The sequence below is a fragment of the Rhododendron vialii genome, chromosome 4a (assembly GCF_030253575.1).
Source record: "Rhododendron vialii isolate Sample 1 chromosome 4a, ASM3025357v1".
NCBI classification, from domain to species: domain Eukaryota; kingdom Viridiplantae; phylum Streptophyta; class Magnoliopsida; order Ericales; family Ericaceae; genus Rhododendron; species Rhododendron vialii.
The window spans coordinates 36076823-36094500 of NC_080560.1; the positions used below are offsets into that span (position 1 = coordinate 36076823).

Consider the following 17678-nt stretch of genomic DNA (forward strand, 5'->3'; position numbering starts at 1 on the left):
ATGACAATTAGCTTGGTTCTACTCCAAGCTATAGCATTGCTGCAACTATTTGGCTAAGTATGCCGAGCAAAAAAAAAACTATTTGGCTAAGTAAATTAAAGTTAGTATTTTTTTTTTATGTTAGTGGAGTTAGGTTAACCTGGGTTGTCATAGTAGGGAAGGTCATTGGTTAGGACTGACAATTTGCTAGATAAAATGGTTTATGCTTTGTTGATTTTTACTCTAGAATCATGTTTGTTTAAAGGAAGATGCTTACTTATTGGTTTTCTTCTTTTTGTGCGCGTGTGTTTGCAGGTAGTAGTCTAATGCACAAATGGCAAGATTACTAAAATACAATTTTCTTACCCGTGTGTTTTCTGTTGAGTTGGCCGGTCGAGTTGTCATTTTTCTCCTTATCTTTGGTTGTTGGGCGAATTATATTGTACATGGATGTGAGATGAATCACTGCTTGATTGATTAGATAGTATTAAACTCAGTTTCCCTATGGGCTAAAAGGGAAAACTCGGCCTAGTCCCGTAGGAAAACTTAGCCTTAGTTTCTTTCTGGAGAAGTTGGGTTCACTGGTAGAGGTGGTTAATAATAGAGAAGGGTAGTCATCTAGGTAGGGTTCAGAATACATTGCGCCGTACCTTTAGGCACGAACATGCGCTAGTATAGGTATATGCCACAATATATATGCTGGCGTAAATTAAGGGGACATTTACATTTTTTTAAAGATTCAAGCAATATTAACTGTCTTTATATGGCACGCCACTGATTATCTCTTGTAACCCGTTCTCTCTCTCACACATCAAGCTGCTGAATATTAGGTAGTATCTCTTTCTCTCTCTAAAAACGCTCCATTTTATATTCATTCAGTACTGTTTTAGATATATCTTTGCAACTTTTGGTTGGGCAACTTTTTGCTGAAAATAGAAGATAAATTATGTATACTAATACGCAAGGGCGACTCCTGGGGCAGTGTACTGTATACAAGTAGGGGTGTCAAGTGAACCCGCCCAACCAAAATTTTCCCAAAAATTACTAAGAGTCCGTTTCAGAACACCTTCTTAAAAAATAAGTATTATTTATTTTTTCCACCTACCACTATGTGACACCACTATAAAAAAGAGTGAAGCTCTCTGAAGTGACGAAGAACAGTGGACGATAAAAAAAACAAATTACAAAAAAGTTACGAGCAGTATGGATGGGAGGAGTATGTAAAATCTTTTTGTCCAAGAAAATTACACAAATTTAATCTACAATGTTAAGGATGGGAGGAGTATATATATGTGTAACGACTCTAATTTTCATTGAATAAAAATTTCATTTAAATTTTGTTATTTCTTTTTAATTACTCGATATTACTTTAAATATTTCTTTTTAATTCTTATAATTCGTCATAATTAGATTTTAGCCCTTCAAAAATTCATTTCTTGAGTAAAAGCCCTATTTGGCTAGTAAAATTAGTTTCCAACCAATTACTCCCTCCGTCCCATAATATTTGTTCGGTCCGTAAAACGAGGACTATAAAATAATGTATTTCTTTCAAGAAAAAATTCAAAATTTTTTCATAAGTTAAAAAAACTCGTCAAGATCTAGTAAATTATTGAATTTTTTTCCAACTTTTCTTACAAAAATTGTATTATTTTTACGTCTCCGTTTTGCGGACCGGACAAATATTATGAGACGAAGGGAGTAGTTGGAGGAACCGGACCACCGATCCACCTAGTTACAATACCCTAACCCTAATTGGACATTTTTGACAATCTTTGAGCCTTATGAACCCCTCAAAACCCTATTGAATCATTAGACCATAGAGGTAATTATTATTACCCCATAACTAGTCATTTCAAACCCTAATTATATCCAAAATTCCTTTGACCTTTGTACAATAAATGTTAGGGAAAATATTGTCCATTGGACAATAAATATTAGGCTTGGCCAATAAAGCTTGATGTGACAAGTTAAGAAAAGAATCTTGGGTGATGTCATATCAACCTTATTTTTTCTTTACCCTTTAGTCCATAAATTTTAGGAAAATTATTATCCCTTGGTTAATAGAAATTAAACTTGCCAAGTGTGTGTGTGTGTGTGTACAACTTGATAAGACAAGTCATAGCCATCATTTTGCTTCCAAAAGAAGCAAGACTAGCCATGCCATGCATGCACACCTAGGTCATAGCCTTAAGCCTAATTATTTAGGTTTCACTTTCCTAGATGTATGTATATATGTACTTATAGAGTTAGGTTCCGGTGAGGGATCTCTCATTTTATTAAAATGCGGGACTCCCTTTTCCGATTGAATTTCGATGATCCGAGCCGCTCAAAGTGATCAGAACGTGATTTTAAGGGTCCTCATGAGAAATCAGCAAAAAAAATGACCGGGAAGGGCTTCATCCGAGCAGTTTTCATTGAACGGTTAAAAAAACTGCTCGGATGACGCCCTTCCCGGTCATTTTTTTTGCTGATTTCTAGCAAGAACCCTTAAAATTATGTTCTGCACACATTGAACGGTTCGGATTTTCAAAATTTGATCAGGAAATGAAAGTCCCTCATTTTTAACAAAATAAGGGATCCCTCACTTGAAAATTCCTCTGTACTTATATATGTTTGTTTGTACATTGGACTAAAGAAAGAGAGAGAGAGAGGGAGAGAGAGAAGAGAGGCCGAGAGAGAGAGGGAGGGAGAGTGTGTGTGTGTGCTTGTGTATTGTCCACTCCAACAAGCTACCCTATAGCCTTAAGGCTATTTATGACCATGCCAACCCATTTCTAGCCTTCCAAAGTACAAACCTAGCCTTTGATTATATTCTTTCTTGCAAGCAACATCAACATAGGACAAGACTAGACAAAAACCCTTCATGATGGCCTAATATTTGGCCTATAAATGGAAATGACAAGTGAGGGAAGGCTATGGATTGATTGAAGAACTTGAAATGACTAGACAATGGAGCAAATCCATTGGATAAAGAGAGAGGGAGGGAGCCGGCCATGAGGGGGGAGGGAGAGGCCAATGCTTAGCTATAAATAGCACCCCATGTTTGCCATTCAACTCACACCTTCATCCTCCAACTTCTCTCTCTAAGAAAGTCTTGTGTTTTTGTTTGTTCTTGCTTAGTTCTTCCTTGTTCTTGAAGTTCTTCCCAAGTTCTTTAAGAAACTCATCCTAAAACCCCTTTTCGATCCAAAAAGTCCAAATAGTTTAGTCAAGATCAAGTTTCGAGAGAAACCTTTCTCTTTTGAAACTTCCGAAAGCATACCTTAAAAAGTTACTCCGCCCGACATACTTTTTCCGTAGCCGCCATTACCGCCAAGAAAAAAGGTAGAATCCTTGGTCCACAAACTTTACGTATAACATAGAACCGTATGTTGGAAAGTAGAATGTCCTCAGTTCAAAGTATAAATATCCTTAACCGTTTTCCTTAAGTAGATAAGGTTATCTATCGTTGAGTTTTCCTTAAGTAGATAAGGTTATCTATCGTTTAGTTTTCCTTAAGTAGATAAGGTTATCTATCGTTTATAATAGTCAGAATGCATGATTGTCAACAAGTTTATCTTGCTAATGGAAGTATGAGCATATTGAATGAACGACTTTTACTCTAATAAACATGTGTTGTTTTGAATTTCCCACAAAGGAAGAAAGAACAGTTTTCGAAAGATAAAACTTTACCATTGATAGAAGTATTCGTATTTTGATATTTAGGATGGTTATGAGCATGCTTACTAATATAGAGTTGGATGATCTTGCTAGTTTAGTTTTAAGATTACAATAAATGAATTATGTTTGTGAAAAGTCCTACCGCGGAGTCTATACATGAAAACGAGACACGAAAATCGAGAAAGCAAAAACATGACACCTAGGGTGTGGTTTAATGAAAAGACGTGTTTTGAAAAGGTAAAATATTTTAGAAACCGCAATGTGGCTGGACATGGTAGCTCATTGTGTGGTGTGTATTTTGTGTGCCAATGGGAACTCGGTGTGGCAGAACCATTGTGAGGATACTCGGGAACCCGGAACGGCGGAACCGAGGTTAGGTGTGTGGCTTGGTTATCCGCAGAGAGGAGCCAATGCAAAGTGTGCCAATGGGAACCTGGTGCGGCGGAACTATTGTGAGGATACTCGAAAATCTGAAACGGCGGAACCGAGGTTGAGTATGTTAAACGGATTTTGGAAATAATGATAAGATTAATGAAATGTGGAAAAATGATGGTACGGTTTACGAGAAGTCGCGTAGAAGAAACTCAGAACTCATAGACACCAACGTTAGTTTGGTTAATGAATGTGGATGTGTCATTGTTTATCAAATATGTTTGAACTATGTGGAAATCGTTGATTTTATGGTTTAATGTATGTAAGTTAAGAATTAGAGGGTATGAGTTATTCTATTAAGCCTTTGTAGCCCACGATGTTACCTTTTGGTGACCCTGACATATTATATTGGTGGTGACACCGGTATAATGTGTCAGACCTCATAAATGAACAGGGTGAGCTGTATACATTGGAGGCCTTCGGAGCCTTCGAAGCCTTCGAAGCTTGCTAGGATGGAAGAGTAGGCGGAGCAGTAGTTAGGAACCCTAGTTCCCTCCTTTGTTGGTTAAAAGTACTCTTGTAAGACTTGTGATGTAATAATGAGTCAGACTCCTTTTAATATTCAATAAAATTGTCTTATTTAACGTTCCCAAAATTCGGGGCGTTACAATATAAAATAATTCTGTGGGGTAATTCCTATTGATTTCTTGTTTTCATTTGAATCTTCTAATTTGAAGGTAAAGGGTACACTTACAGTGAAGCCGAAAAATTTAGGGGCATTGACAATGAGACTATTATGCAAAAATTTCAAAACACGAAAACTCATCGAAGGCAATTGTAAAAGTTCATGTACTATACTTTTTGTTTTTGTTGGTACTCCCTCTGTCCTAAAATAATATCCATGTTACTATTTCGGACATTTTAAAAAATCATTTATATCTTCCAAAGTATATTATTTTTTATATGTAATATGGATCTTGTTTGATAGATCTCAATTGGTTCTATTAGACAAAATTTTGAAAAGTATGAAAAACGGTATAAATTAAAAGATATAATTAATTTTAAAAAATTGGAAAAAGGGATACTGGACTTATTTAGGGACAAAGGGGTACTATGTTTAACTTTTTGTTTGCACGTTTATTAGTGGAAGTACTCTTTTGCTTGAGATCTGGGAAGTGTGGATTCATTTGTTTATGTAGTAGATATGTTAATTGTTGAAATTATCTAATGCACTGCAAAGTCTCAAAGTGGGGTGAATGGGACTACCAATTTAAATTTATAGTTGTTGGGTACTTTCATCTAGATGAACCAACACTAAAGCTTTCTTCTTTGTAGTAGCCAAAGTATTGGTTGCCACAAATGTGTTTGAGGAGATTGATGAGTGGATTAACATTGAGATTGAAGGGAAGAGCTATAGAGTCAAAGTGATGGAAGATTCATGCGATCAACCATTTGAAGCAGAGAAACAAATTCCTCGAGCCAGCTTAGATTCTTCTCAACAACATGATGAGGATGTTTCAAAAGATGACGAAGATGATGACGAATTCGGAGATCACGCGTAAAATCCTGACTCGAAGATGGACAGGAATTGTTAAAGCAAAGATGTAGTAAAAAAAGATGGCACAAAGGATGCGATCAGGGGGGTCTAGTGGCGGCGACCGCCACGACAAGAATTTTAGAAAATGCAATTATTATATGTAAAAAAAATAAATTATGCCCAACTTATATAGTCTCACCACCACTAGATTTTTTTAGTATACATTTCGCCACTGCTCGGATAAAATTCTGGTTCCGTCCTTGGATGACACCCTTTTAAGTGGTGGGGCTGACTTAAGGTTGTATGGGGATAATCTTGTTGGGGTCAATCTGGTTGTGGCCGATTCTGAATCTTCGGAGTCCTCTCCGGGGAGTGAGGAGGGCGTATTGGTGCAAAGGGTGCAGTCCCAATCTTGGAAACCGGGATTACTCATGATTCTCAAAACTCCTTAAGAGCTTCTCAAGTGGAGGGAATTAATCTACTTGTAGATTTGAACCAAAAGGAAGGTAGTTCACGTTGTATCACTCAGTCTTTTGAGGAGTATCGTCAAAGAAGAGAGGTCTATCACAGTGAGGATTATGTTAGTGGGGGAGTAGAAGTAGTTGAAGAGCTACCGAGGCAAAAATCTAATGTTGGGAGTAACACTCCCGGCATTAGATCATCCTCTGATGCTATCCTCAAAATGAGAAAGGGAGTGAGAAGATCAGAGAGGAAAATTAAAAAGAAAAAGCATCTCACAGAGATTGAGGCTAAGTTCGATAAATTGAAGCATAATAATAAGAAGAGCTCTTATTCCTCAGTGTTCTTTAAGGAAGCTCGTAAGATGTTGGATGATGATAAGACTTTGGGTATTGAACTTAAAGGAGGGAGGAATTATAATCTGAAGAGATTTGTTGAAATGTAAGAAGAAGAATTAAAAGAAAGGATCCATGCTCTAGATGATTTTGAGGAAGATGATATCTCAGAGGACGATATTATTTTCAAGGAGGATGCCTCTCTCTCTATGGCTTTTTGAACTCAAGATTGGGCGAGTTTGAGGTGTTTGGCTTATTTTGGTTTTGCTTAGTGGCTATGTGGTTTTGGTTTTGGTTGTTTATTTGGTTTAGTTTTGGTTATTTCTTTTTTTGTTTGGCTTTTCAGCTTGTTGTGGATGGGGTTTAGGTATAAGGTGTAAGGCTCGTTTGGGTTTTTGGCTGTTGAGGTTCTGTGGATGTAGATTTTTTTGGTGTTCAGTTGGCATCTTGCCTTTTTTTAGGTCTCGGGTGGCTTTTGTTGATGTGCTCTTGATCCTTTTAATCTTTGTAATCCTTTATAAAGATTAATAAATTGTTTTTGCTTAGCAAAAAAAAAAAAACTATCCAATCTCCATGCCACATTATTCAATTCAACAATATAAGTAAAGGGCGATAAAACTAAAGAACGCAAACACCGAGATATACGTGGAAACTACTTTGGATCAAATACACCCTGAGCATAAAACCACGGCCTAATCTACTCAAATTTCCATAAATCAAAAGGTTAGGCAAAAGACAATGAATTAGGAATTACCAACTTTTACCCCAAGTTACACCGAACTCCGCTTCTTGCCTAACACCCCGTGCCCCTTCTTGATTTCATGGACTCCTCGAGCAACAACATCTCGATCTCCGCTCTAAAACGGCTCCAGTATCATCTGGCCATGTAGATTCATAGGCATGAAAGTATGGATATAGAAAGTGAAGGTTTTTATGCAAAAAGAATCAACCTAGAGAGAATACATAGTTCATGAAAGTATTTCTCTAGATTGAACAAGGATGTTTGAATATTAGATTCAATTCATCCAAAATGCAAATGAAAGCACAAGAGTAAAAGAGTTATGATTTTTTTTTCTGTCTCTAAAGTGGGCTATCTCTCTTGTTACCCTAGAATAATGAAAAACATGCTTATATATGACCTAGTAGGGAAAAATATTGGAGTGCCCTACTAAGGCACTCTTAGCACGCGCACAAGGGCTTCAGTCTGCTAAGTCACTACTAAGGCGCTCTTAACACGCGTGCAAGGGCCTTAGTCTGTTAAGGCGCTGCTAAAGCTCTACTAAGGCACAAGCACTTAAAAAGGCCTTAGATAAGATTTCCCTTCAAACAAAACAAGGCCAATAATATAAGGTTAGTGCAAACATGAGATTTCACAAAAAAATTAAGACATTCAAAAGCTTTAATGATGCATGGAAAAATATTAAGCTTAATGCACATGAGATGCATACAACTTTCCAATCACATTCCAAGCAAAATGCATGGCACAATCTTCGCGATCAACTCTTGAACCAACGGGCAGAGTATCTAATCTAGACAAAATAAAATCACCTCCTAAACCCAAATAGAAAAGGAATAAATACAGACTCCAACAATTTGTCACATCCGGAAATCGCCAATTACATTTACAATTGTGATTTTACAAAAAAATTATTGAACGACACCACTAATCCAAATTCCTGAGTCACCACTGCTAATATGGGCATCTCCGACACACTATTACTTCATTCGTTGTTCACTCTCATTCCACATCTAATACAACTTGTGAGTTGCGACTCTATATTCAAAAAGTAAATTTCGATGTCTTGTACTTTCTCATACCATAGCTTTAGAGTAAACCAAAGGGCAGAGTATCTATAACGAATTTTTTTTAACATTTTAAAAAAAGAATAAAACATTATAAAGGGAAAAATAAGGGATAAGGAAAGATTAGGACTAAAGAGAGAATATTTTCATATAATAGAGTTAAAGTCGAGAGTCAAATGCCGCGTAAGTTTAAAAAAACCGACTAGCAGAAGTAGAAAAGTGACTTCTTACTTCTTACGTACGAAGAAATTTCGTTGAGTGTAGCGTGAACGCTCTTAGATGATGACTTAAACCTTATCTCTTTTTTGTTATGGGTTGCCAACCCACACAAGAAAAGACCCATACACAATTAGAGAGACAATTAATTAGTAAAATACTACTATCTTTTTTGAAATCAAAATACTACTATCTGAATACATATATAATCAAAGAGAATTCGTAGGGAACTTGTGTAGCTAGTTCTTGAAACGTCAACGCGGTTAAGAAGCAAGGCATATAACATCGAAGAGTTGACCCAAAGGGGTATATGCTACAATATGCCGGCGTAGATCCAGGAGACATTTGCATTTTTTTAAAATGATTCAAGCAATCAACTGTCTTTATATAGCAGGCCACCAATTACACTTGTCTCCTCAGCCTAGTTAGTATCGCACCTATAGGGTACATGATCTCTTGCAAACCCTCTCCCTCTCTTACGTCAAGCTGCTGAAGAATATCCAGGTATCTCTCTCTCTCTCTCTCTCAAAAAGCTCCATTTTGTTTTCATTCAGTACTGTTTTAGAATAGTATAATATCTAACGACACAGACACACACATATTTTTTATGAGGCCCACTAAGGATCCCACAAAAATTATCCGAGCTGTTTGTTAAATGTAAAATATTTTTTCAAGGGCCTCCGCAAAAAATCAGCTCAATCTGATACCTATAGATGCTCGATCCAATCATCTATTTTTTCATTATCCTAAAATCCAAATGAAAAGTTAGATGATTAGATCGAGTTTCTATAGATATTGGATTGATCTGATTTTTTGCAAAAACCCTTGAAAAAATGTTTTACATTTAATAAATGACTTAGATTGTTTGTGTGGAATCCATAATGGGCCCCACAAAAAATCTGTGCATGATCTGTGTGGGTTTTCTCTGTGTGAATAGCACAATTCTTTAGAATATATACCTTTGCAACTTTTTTGGTTGTGTAGCTTTTTGCTGAAAATAGAAGGTTAATTATGTTATACTAGTACTAATACGGGCGCATCTCCAACGCAATGTTCATATCTCGGTTAATTCGTTCGTCTATATACTGTATTTCGGAGAAAATTATGGTTTTAATGCACCTTATATTTTTCCTCCATTGGAGAAGATCAACCATGGAATTTGCTCTGAATCTAGGGTATGAGGAACAAGTACAGGACCTCAAAATTTGCTTTTTGAATATAGAATCGAAAGCCATATCAGATGTGGAATGAGAGCGAGTAGCAAATGAAGTAAAAGCAAACAAGTATTTGAAATGGCCATGAAATATAGAGATTTGTGATTGAAACTTATTTGAATTGTTAAATTATGTATGTACTTACCTTTTTATTAGTGCAAATGAAGAAATAGAGGGTGTTGGGTTCGAGAAGCTGCATGGTCAAATACCAAAAAAATAAAAATAAAGAAGAAGATTGCTTTTCCCTTTTTAGATGGGATTGCGAGGACATATTTTACAGAAAAAATAATACAATAAGTAGATAACATAGTAATATTTTAGGAGTGTTTTGGGAAGCTACCTGGACAGCTAATTATAGAATATGACATCTAGAAATTTGTGTTGGTATTTTTCCTGGTGATTTTTTTTAATCAGGAGTGTTTTGGGAAGCTATCTGGACAGCTAATTATAGAATATGACATCTAGAAATTTGTGCCGGTATTTTTCCTGGTGATTTTTTTTAATCAGCCAAAAAAAATCACCAGGAAAAATACCGACAGCTATTGCTCAGCTATTTTTTCTGGTGATTTGGTTTCACAATGAGAAATAATCTATTTTTAGTCGAATTATTTTCAAAAGATAAATATTCAGTTTTGAGTACGTACATCTGTTGAGCCTACCGCATGATCACAGTGTCGAAATAACAAGCCAATCGAGTTAGAATGAGTTCAACAAATCATTTTATTTTTTCATTTTTCCTTCTTTTAAACGAACAATTCGTTTCTTATTATGTAGGTTTTGGCACATATGATGACATTTCAGAAAATATATAGGAAAAATAAAGTCATTTGTGAGGAATTAGACAATGTATATAACTAAAGAGCTTTGATTATACGCGTTTTGTTCTTCCTTTAATTACATTTCACAGGTTTTTAATTACCACTTTATGCCTAGGTTAGAATGTAGGTTTTCTACTTTTCTCCATAGACTATGTATATGGTTTATATGGGGGAGGGTGTTTTTTTCTTCTTTTTATTTTTTTTTTTATGGTTTTATGGGGGAGGTTATGGGGGAGGTAATCAGTACATTAATTCCACATCATGACATTGATACATGAAGAAGAGTGAAATGTCCAAAATTAAACAACGAAAGAACATCCAACAAAAAATTGAATGTGACCCAAAAAGTCGGAAAATGCTCAACCACAACAAGCAAACCCTGAGGCCCTAACAGAAGCATCCAGATACCTAAATCAATATTTAGAAAAGAAATTTACCAAATTAAATTAGTTATAAGTAGCGTTTTAGAGTGAGAATCCGAGGGCAGGGTTGGATCTAGTGAACTAATTTTTTTTTTTTTTTTTGTACACTTTCTCTGTTTTGGTATGGTTGTGGGGGATCTCTCTTGGGTGAAAAGGCTTTGCTATTTGAATGAGTGGTTATATAGGGAGATAATTAGAGAATCTGTTTTTTTAGGTAAATGAACTACCAATGAGAGAGAGAGAGAGAGAGAGAGAGAGAGAGAGAGAGAGAGAGAGAGAGAGAGAGAGAGAGAGGGGACAACTTCTGAACTTGAAAGATTATCCCCAATTAGAACCTTCCTCATATGTGTCATGACCACTTTTTGGACCTTCCTCACATGTTACCAATCTCATGTGGAGACAAATGTTTTGAGAAGAGAAAGAGTGTTTTGAGAAGTTTGGGTATGGAATAGAACAACCAAAAATAATGAAATGCTCATTGACTTCCTTGAGTTCTCTACTATATTAGTATTCTCCTACATGTTGGACATCAAATAGCTGCGAGCTTAATTTGATTCTCTTTCTTTGCTTCCCTTCCTTTCGTTGTTTAACTAACCGCAAATTCACATCATCTCAATTTTCACATACATCTCAACTAATCTCAACTAATTCTGATATATTGAAGTTGATAACTGAGCGGATGATCTCCAATGGCCCCATGGGTTATTGTTGAGAGTAAAAATTGAACCTATGTGCTTCGGACTTCAGACTAAGCCTTCTATTTCACTCAGCCAAACTTGAAGTTTTCTTCTGGCTCTGTTCTGGATTTTCAATATTGTAGTTGATCCAATTCCAAGTACCTTGAGTTCAAGATGAATTGACAATTAATAAGCAGAGTTTCCCAACGAAATAAAGGGGCTAAATGGGCTAAACGGGCTAAATTAAGTTAATAGTTCGAATCTCTCTACTTGCGCTTGGGTGTTTTTCTTTTAGAGGGGTTTTTCCTTTGTTTTTACTCTATAATGAACTTATTTCTTGTATTCATTGAGTTGTTAGGCTTTGTTATCTCGTGGACTCTCATAATTGATATAGTATTCCGGATTCATATATGTAATTCACATATGATGAAATGATTTCATCTATCACAAAAAACCAAAAAAGAAAAACTGATGATGGATTTCCAATTATAGGATTTACCATAGGCTTCATAAGATTGCTGGTACATTGGTTAACGTAATTGTTTCGTCAAACAATTATTTTGCAGATTTCCAAATTTTAGCTTTTCAGAATTAGTTTGTACTGTTCACTAAAATTTCTAGATAACATATTTTTAAATTCTACAGATTTTGAAAGGCAAAAATTAGATTTTGGAGTTGGGGTTGGGTAGCTTTTGGAGCTTTATGAATTAGATTTTCAATTTGAAGTTCAATAAATGCTAATTTTCAATTTCTAAAATTAATAGTACCAGCTTAATTTTATTGTAGCTTAGGTATAATTTCACAGTTGTACGTGATAAACATATTTATTTGACTCTTTTAAAATTTAGATTCTGCAGTAAAATCTTATGTTATATGAATTTATAGTTATTGCAAACATGCCCAATGTAACAACAAGAAGTCTAAGTACATTATATCCATCCGCTACATCATCCACTATATTTTTTATTGGGCCCACTCCGGGTCCCACAAAAATACAGAAAAATGTCCATAAATTTTAATAAAATATTTTTGGGACCCTGTAAAAAATCAGCTCTAACAAATATCGGTAAAAATTATTTCTGGATTCGTAGTTTTGCCCCTACAAATCCAAAAATAATACTTACCGATATCCGTTAGAGTTGATTTTTTACAAGGCCCCATAAAATATTATTTTAAAATATATGAATATTTTTCTGTATTTTTGTAGGATCCAAAATGGGTCCTACAACAAATGTAGTAGATGGTGTAGTGGATGGATGTACTAGTGTATGTAGAATCCAATTTGAACTTTGTGATAAATCAATTAATTGCTAAGCGAGGACACGTCTTGTGATTTAAGCAGTTGAGTTGATTATAGGAGTATGTTCTAATCACCCTTTTGCTTCTCAGCGCGCGGATCATAATTCAAGAAACTGTTGGACGAAGCCTTGATATTAGCAGCAAAATCTAGCCATGCCGAGAGAACAATTGGAAGTGCTAAATGCACTTGATGTGGCAAAAACCCAATTGTACCATTTCACTGCAATCGTAATTGCAGGCATGGGCTTCTTCACTGATGCCTATGATCTCTTCAGCATTTCCGTCGTCACAAAGTTACTCGGCCGAATCTACTACACCGAGCCCAATGCCCCCAAGCCCGGTGTGTTACCAGTCAAAATTTCAGCCGCGGTTACCGGTGTTGCCCTAGTTGGCACCTTATTCGGCCAACTCTTCTTCGGTTGGCTCGGTGACAAAATGGGTCGCAAAAAGGTTTACGGTATAACACTGGCTCTCATGATTTTCTGCTCTCTCGCCTCTGGTCTTTCTTTCGGTCATCATGCAAGGGGTACGATGGCCACTCTCTGTTTCTTCCGATTTTGGCTTGGGTTTGGCATTGGAGGTGATTACCCGCTGTCTGCCACCATCATGTCCGAATACGCAAACAAGAAGACTCGAGGATCGTTTATAGCTGCCGTATTCGCAATGCAAGGGTTCGGAATATTAACCGGTGGAATTGTCGGTCTCATAGTCTCGGCCGCATTCGAACATGGGATCACAGTTTATTCGTATAATGCCAATCCCGAATTATCCCTGCCACCCCGGGCCGACTACGTTTGGCGCATTATACTAATGTTTGGGGCCGTTCCAGCTGCAATGACTTACTACTGGCGTATGCAGATGCCCGAGACTGCCCGTTACACTGCTCTTATTGCGAAAAATGCCAAACAAGCAGCCGACGACATGGCTAAGGTGTTAAATGTGGAAATAGACCCCGAAGAGGCCAAGCTAGAGAAACTCACCGAAGAACCCTCCAATCAATTTGGATTGTTTTCGAAAGAATTTCTTCATCGCCACGGGCTTCACTTACTTGGCACCACGACCTGTTGGTTCTTACTCGATATCGCCTTCTACAGCCAAAATCTATTCCAGAAAAACATATTCACAGCAATTAACTGGCTCCCTTCCGCTGGGAAGATGAGTGCGATTCAAGAGGTTTATAAAGTCTCAAGAGCCCAAACCCTTATTGCCCTATGCGGTACCGTGCCGGGGTACTGGTTTACAGTGTTTCTAATCGATAGAATCGGGAGATTTACCATTCAATTGCAGGGTTTCTTCTTCATGACCGTGTTCATGTTTGCACTCGGGATACCTTTCCATCACTGGACATTGCATAAGGTTCCATTCATCATAATGTACTCCCTCACGTTTTTCTTTTCCAATTTCGGGCCAAATGCCACAACATTTGTAGTGCCGGCGGAGATCTTTCCGGCCCGACTTAGGTCCACTTGCCACGGAATATCGGCTGCAGCAGGAAAGGCGGGTGCCATTGTTGGGGCGTTTGGGTTTTTGTATGCGTCCGAGTCCGATCATGTCTTAGAGGACGATGCAGGGTACCCCAAGGGTATCGGTGTAAAGTACTCACTCATTATACTTGGTTTTGTGTCTCTCTTCGGAATGGTGTTTACTTTCCTCGTCCCGGAGCCCAATGGGAAATCGCTCGAGGAAATGTCAGGTGAGAATGAGGATGACACAATTGATGCAGCTTACGAGTCCACGCCGGACAAACAGGGCGCTTATAACCGGACCGTGCCTGTTTAATTCGGGTGAGGTAATGTGGGACTTTACACCAAGCTATTTGCAAGTGAAGAAAATTTGGTTTTTCTGTTTGCAAGTGAAGAAAACAGGTTTTTCTGTGTGTTTCAGTAATGTAGATATTTCTCGATTCCACCACTATATATCTCTAGTTCGAAAGCAATTACAGAATTTACTATTTGATTGTTTCATGTTGTAACTTTATGAGAGAAATTGTGTTTTCTACCTGCTATGGTATATGTTCCTTGAGTCTTTTTTTTCTGGTTGTAATTTCAAAGCTCCTAATTCAAGGGAGTTTGAAAGCTTTTTTGTGATTTTGTATGGAGATTATGTCACTGCCATGTCTATTCTACGGTACCTCCGTCTTGCTCTCCTCGTGACTCTTGTATTAATTAACCATTAGCAAGTGAATGTCTACAAAATTAGTCACATATATACCTCTAGGGCCGATCCTGAGGTGAAGCAAAGGGTGCAGCCGCTTTATGCCTCCGAAATTTAAGCACACATATAAAGCGCTCCGTATAACACGTGAAATTCAGCATCAGCGGTTTGGGGGTTGGGTTTTAAGCCAATGGCCCACAGATGAGTTTTGGGGGTCATGGACCTAGCCTAAAAAGGTACTCCACCCACATTGGTTGCTCATCAGGAGGATCAGAAGGCAAGCCAAGCTACAGGAAAATTAAGCCCTGCTCGGCCCTCCATGGCTCAACTAGCTAGTCTACGCCGTGCTAAGTCCACCACGCCTCATCTACATTATGGAGATGTAATGCGCTCTCGACGCTGGACCATCCATTATCTTAAAATACCGCGCCCAATGGAACTTCGCCAAGCCAAATCTCCTAAATAATCGTTGACTGCAGTGCTCTTATCTCTGGCGCATCGTGGCTAGTTCAACTCAGCTCGGTTGGCTAGCTAAGAGCAACTCCAATGGGGAGTTGTCATAGTCATTTTCCCGCCCAAAATCAGAAATGTGGTCTCCAATGGGATATGGAAAAGGAAATGGAAAATAGCTTTGATGTATATGGGAATGGATATATCCATCCCTAGATGCATCTTTCCACCCCTGGATAGGCTAGCAAAGAACTAATTTACCAAAACAATGGACGGCCGAAGAATACCTAAGTCGCCAGAAAAGCTTGAACTTCGCCGGAATCTAGAAATCTCGAATCTGGAGGTGAGGAGGCGAGAGATGAGGGCATCAGTGATGGATGACGCCGGCAGGGGATTTGGATGGGAGGGTGAGGAGGTTGGAGACATGAGGGCGTTGGTGATGGATGAGGGTTTGGATCGGGCTTTGCTGGCTGAGATTGAACGCCGGCAAAGTTGAGAGAGAGAGAGAGACATTGCACAATGCTTGTCCCATTAATGCCTATTGGAGGAAGTTTACACTCCAGATTCTATAGCATAAATGGAAATATACTTTCTATGACAGCAAAATTCAACGTGGTGATGGCATAAAATATGATATATTGACATCTATTTGATTGTCTAATCATAGATTAGTAGTCAAATAATCAAAAGAGTGCTTGACTTCGGATTCTACAACACAAATGGAACCGTTGAAAACACTTTTGAACGGCTAAAATGCCGCACTCACAGCGCACTACACGCAGCACACTGCAGCGTTTCTCAATCTGGAATTATACTATATGTGACGGTAAAACGTGGTGATGACCTACAATCTGATTGACTGCATGCTTGATTGTTTAATCATAGATTAGTATTCGAATCCTCAAAAGAATCCATAGGTATTCGATTCTCATCATCCTCGATCGTTTGTTATCCAAGTATCCAAATAAATTTTAGCACAATCAATTTCATAACTGATTGTGTAGAATATAGGCTCTGCTGTACTTGGTAATCAAATTAGATGCATCGCAGAAAATGCAAAATAAATCCACGCACGACATACTTCCCTTATTAAGGTCAGAAAGTAATCCGAATCAAAACTAAACCAACCACCACTTCAAATCAACCAAAACAAATTAGACATCTGCTCGACGAAAATTTAATCAACCAAATCACAATAGACATCAAGCCGAACTCAGTTCAAGATTAACAGAATTGGCACAAACACGTTGCCCGGAATCCAACGGTAACGAAGTTAAATGATTCAACAAAGAAGAATATCAATAGTAGTGTTGTGGCGGGTCTTGCTGTTTGCCTCAAGCTCTAAGAGTTTTGGATGTTGTAAGAAGATCCCCTCAGATAATTGCATGCAACACTGATGAGTTTTGGGGGTCATGGACCTAGCCTAATCAGGTACTCCATCCACATTCACAGGATCAGAGGGCAAGCCAACCAACAGAAAAATTAAGCCCTGCTCGGCTCGGCCCTCCATGGCTTAACTAGCTAGTCTACGCGCGTGCTAAGTCCACCACGCCTCATCTACATTATGGAGATGTATTGCGCTCTCGACGTTGGACCATCCATTATCTTAAAATTCACCACCGCGCCCATTGGAACTTCGCCAAGCCGAATCTCCTAAATAATCGTTGACTGCAGTGCTGTTATCTCTGGAGCATCTTGGCTAGTACTTCACACCGTCACTCACAACAACCAAGGTGAACCATCCTCTAAAACTAAAATCATCAAATATTATCACTATGTTGGACAAAACACACACACGATATGCAAATATGAAAACAATAAGGATTCAAGACACAGAATTTACATGGTTCCCCAAAACCGGGTACATCTAAGGGAGCAAGAGCAGTAGGTTTTCTTATTATCACTGCAACAATGTTTACATGAAGTATTTATATCTCGCTCAATTCCTAACCCTAATCTGGGATCCGCTCCACTCCAGCAACTAGCCTCTTTCTACTGGCTGATTTAATACACCCATATGTATGAAATAAGCATTTCAAACCACAAGCTAAGGAAACCTTCCGTAGTAGAAAGAAAAAAGTGAACAGTCAAGAGGAGGCTAATTCCACTGTAAACTGGAAAAAAAAATTAAGGCGCATAACGGGATTAGACAATCTAGATAAACAACTAGGTACTAGGATAAAGTGAAACGAGAAATTTCAGAGGATAAAGCAACACATAAAGTAAATTAAGGGAGGAAAATAGCATGACGAAACAAAGACTGTCGAATTTTATCCTTTCTCG

The 17678-nt window shown here is 37.8% G+C and overlaps 1 protein-coding gene across 1 annotated transcript; it reads left to right on the forward strand.

The window, feature by feature from the left end:
• The first annotated feature begins 8718 nt into the window (after positions 1-8718).
• Positions 8719-14936, forward strand: LOC131324085 (inorganic phosphate transporter 1-1-like). Its single transcript, XM_058355909.1, has 2 exons — positions 8719-8865; positions 12882-14936. The coding sequence occupies exon 2, from the start codon at positions 12945-12947 to the stop codon at positions 14568-14570; it is 1626 nt and encodes a 541-aa protein (XP_058211892.1). The 5' UTR covers positions 8719-8865; positions 12882-12944; the 3' UTR covers positions 14571-14936.
• Positions 14937-17678: the final 2742 nt, after the last annotated feature.

Bases quoted from the DNA above. Each gene is read 5' to 3' on its own strand.
- LOC131324085 (XM_058355909.1), top strand. From the start codon at position 12,945: ATGCCGAGAGAACAATTGGAAGTGCTAAATGCACTTGATGTGGCAAAA.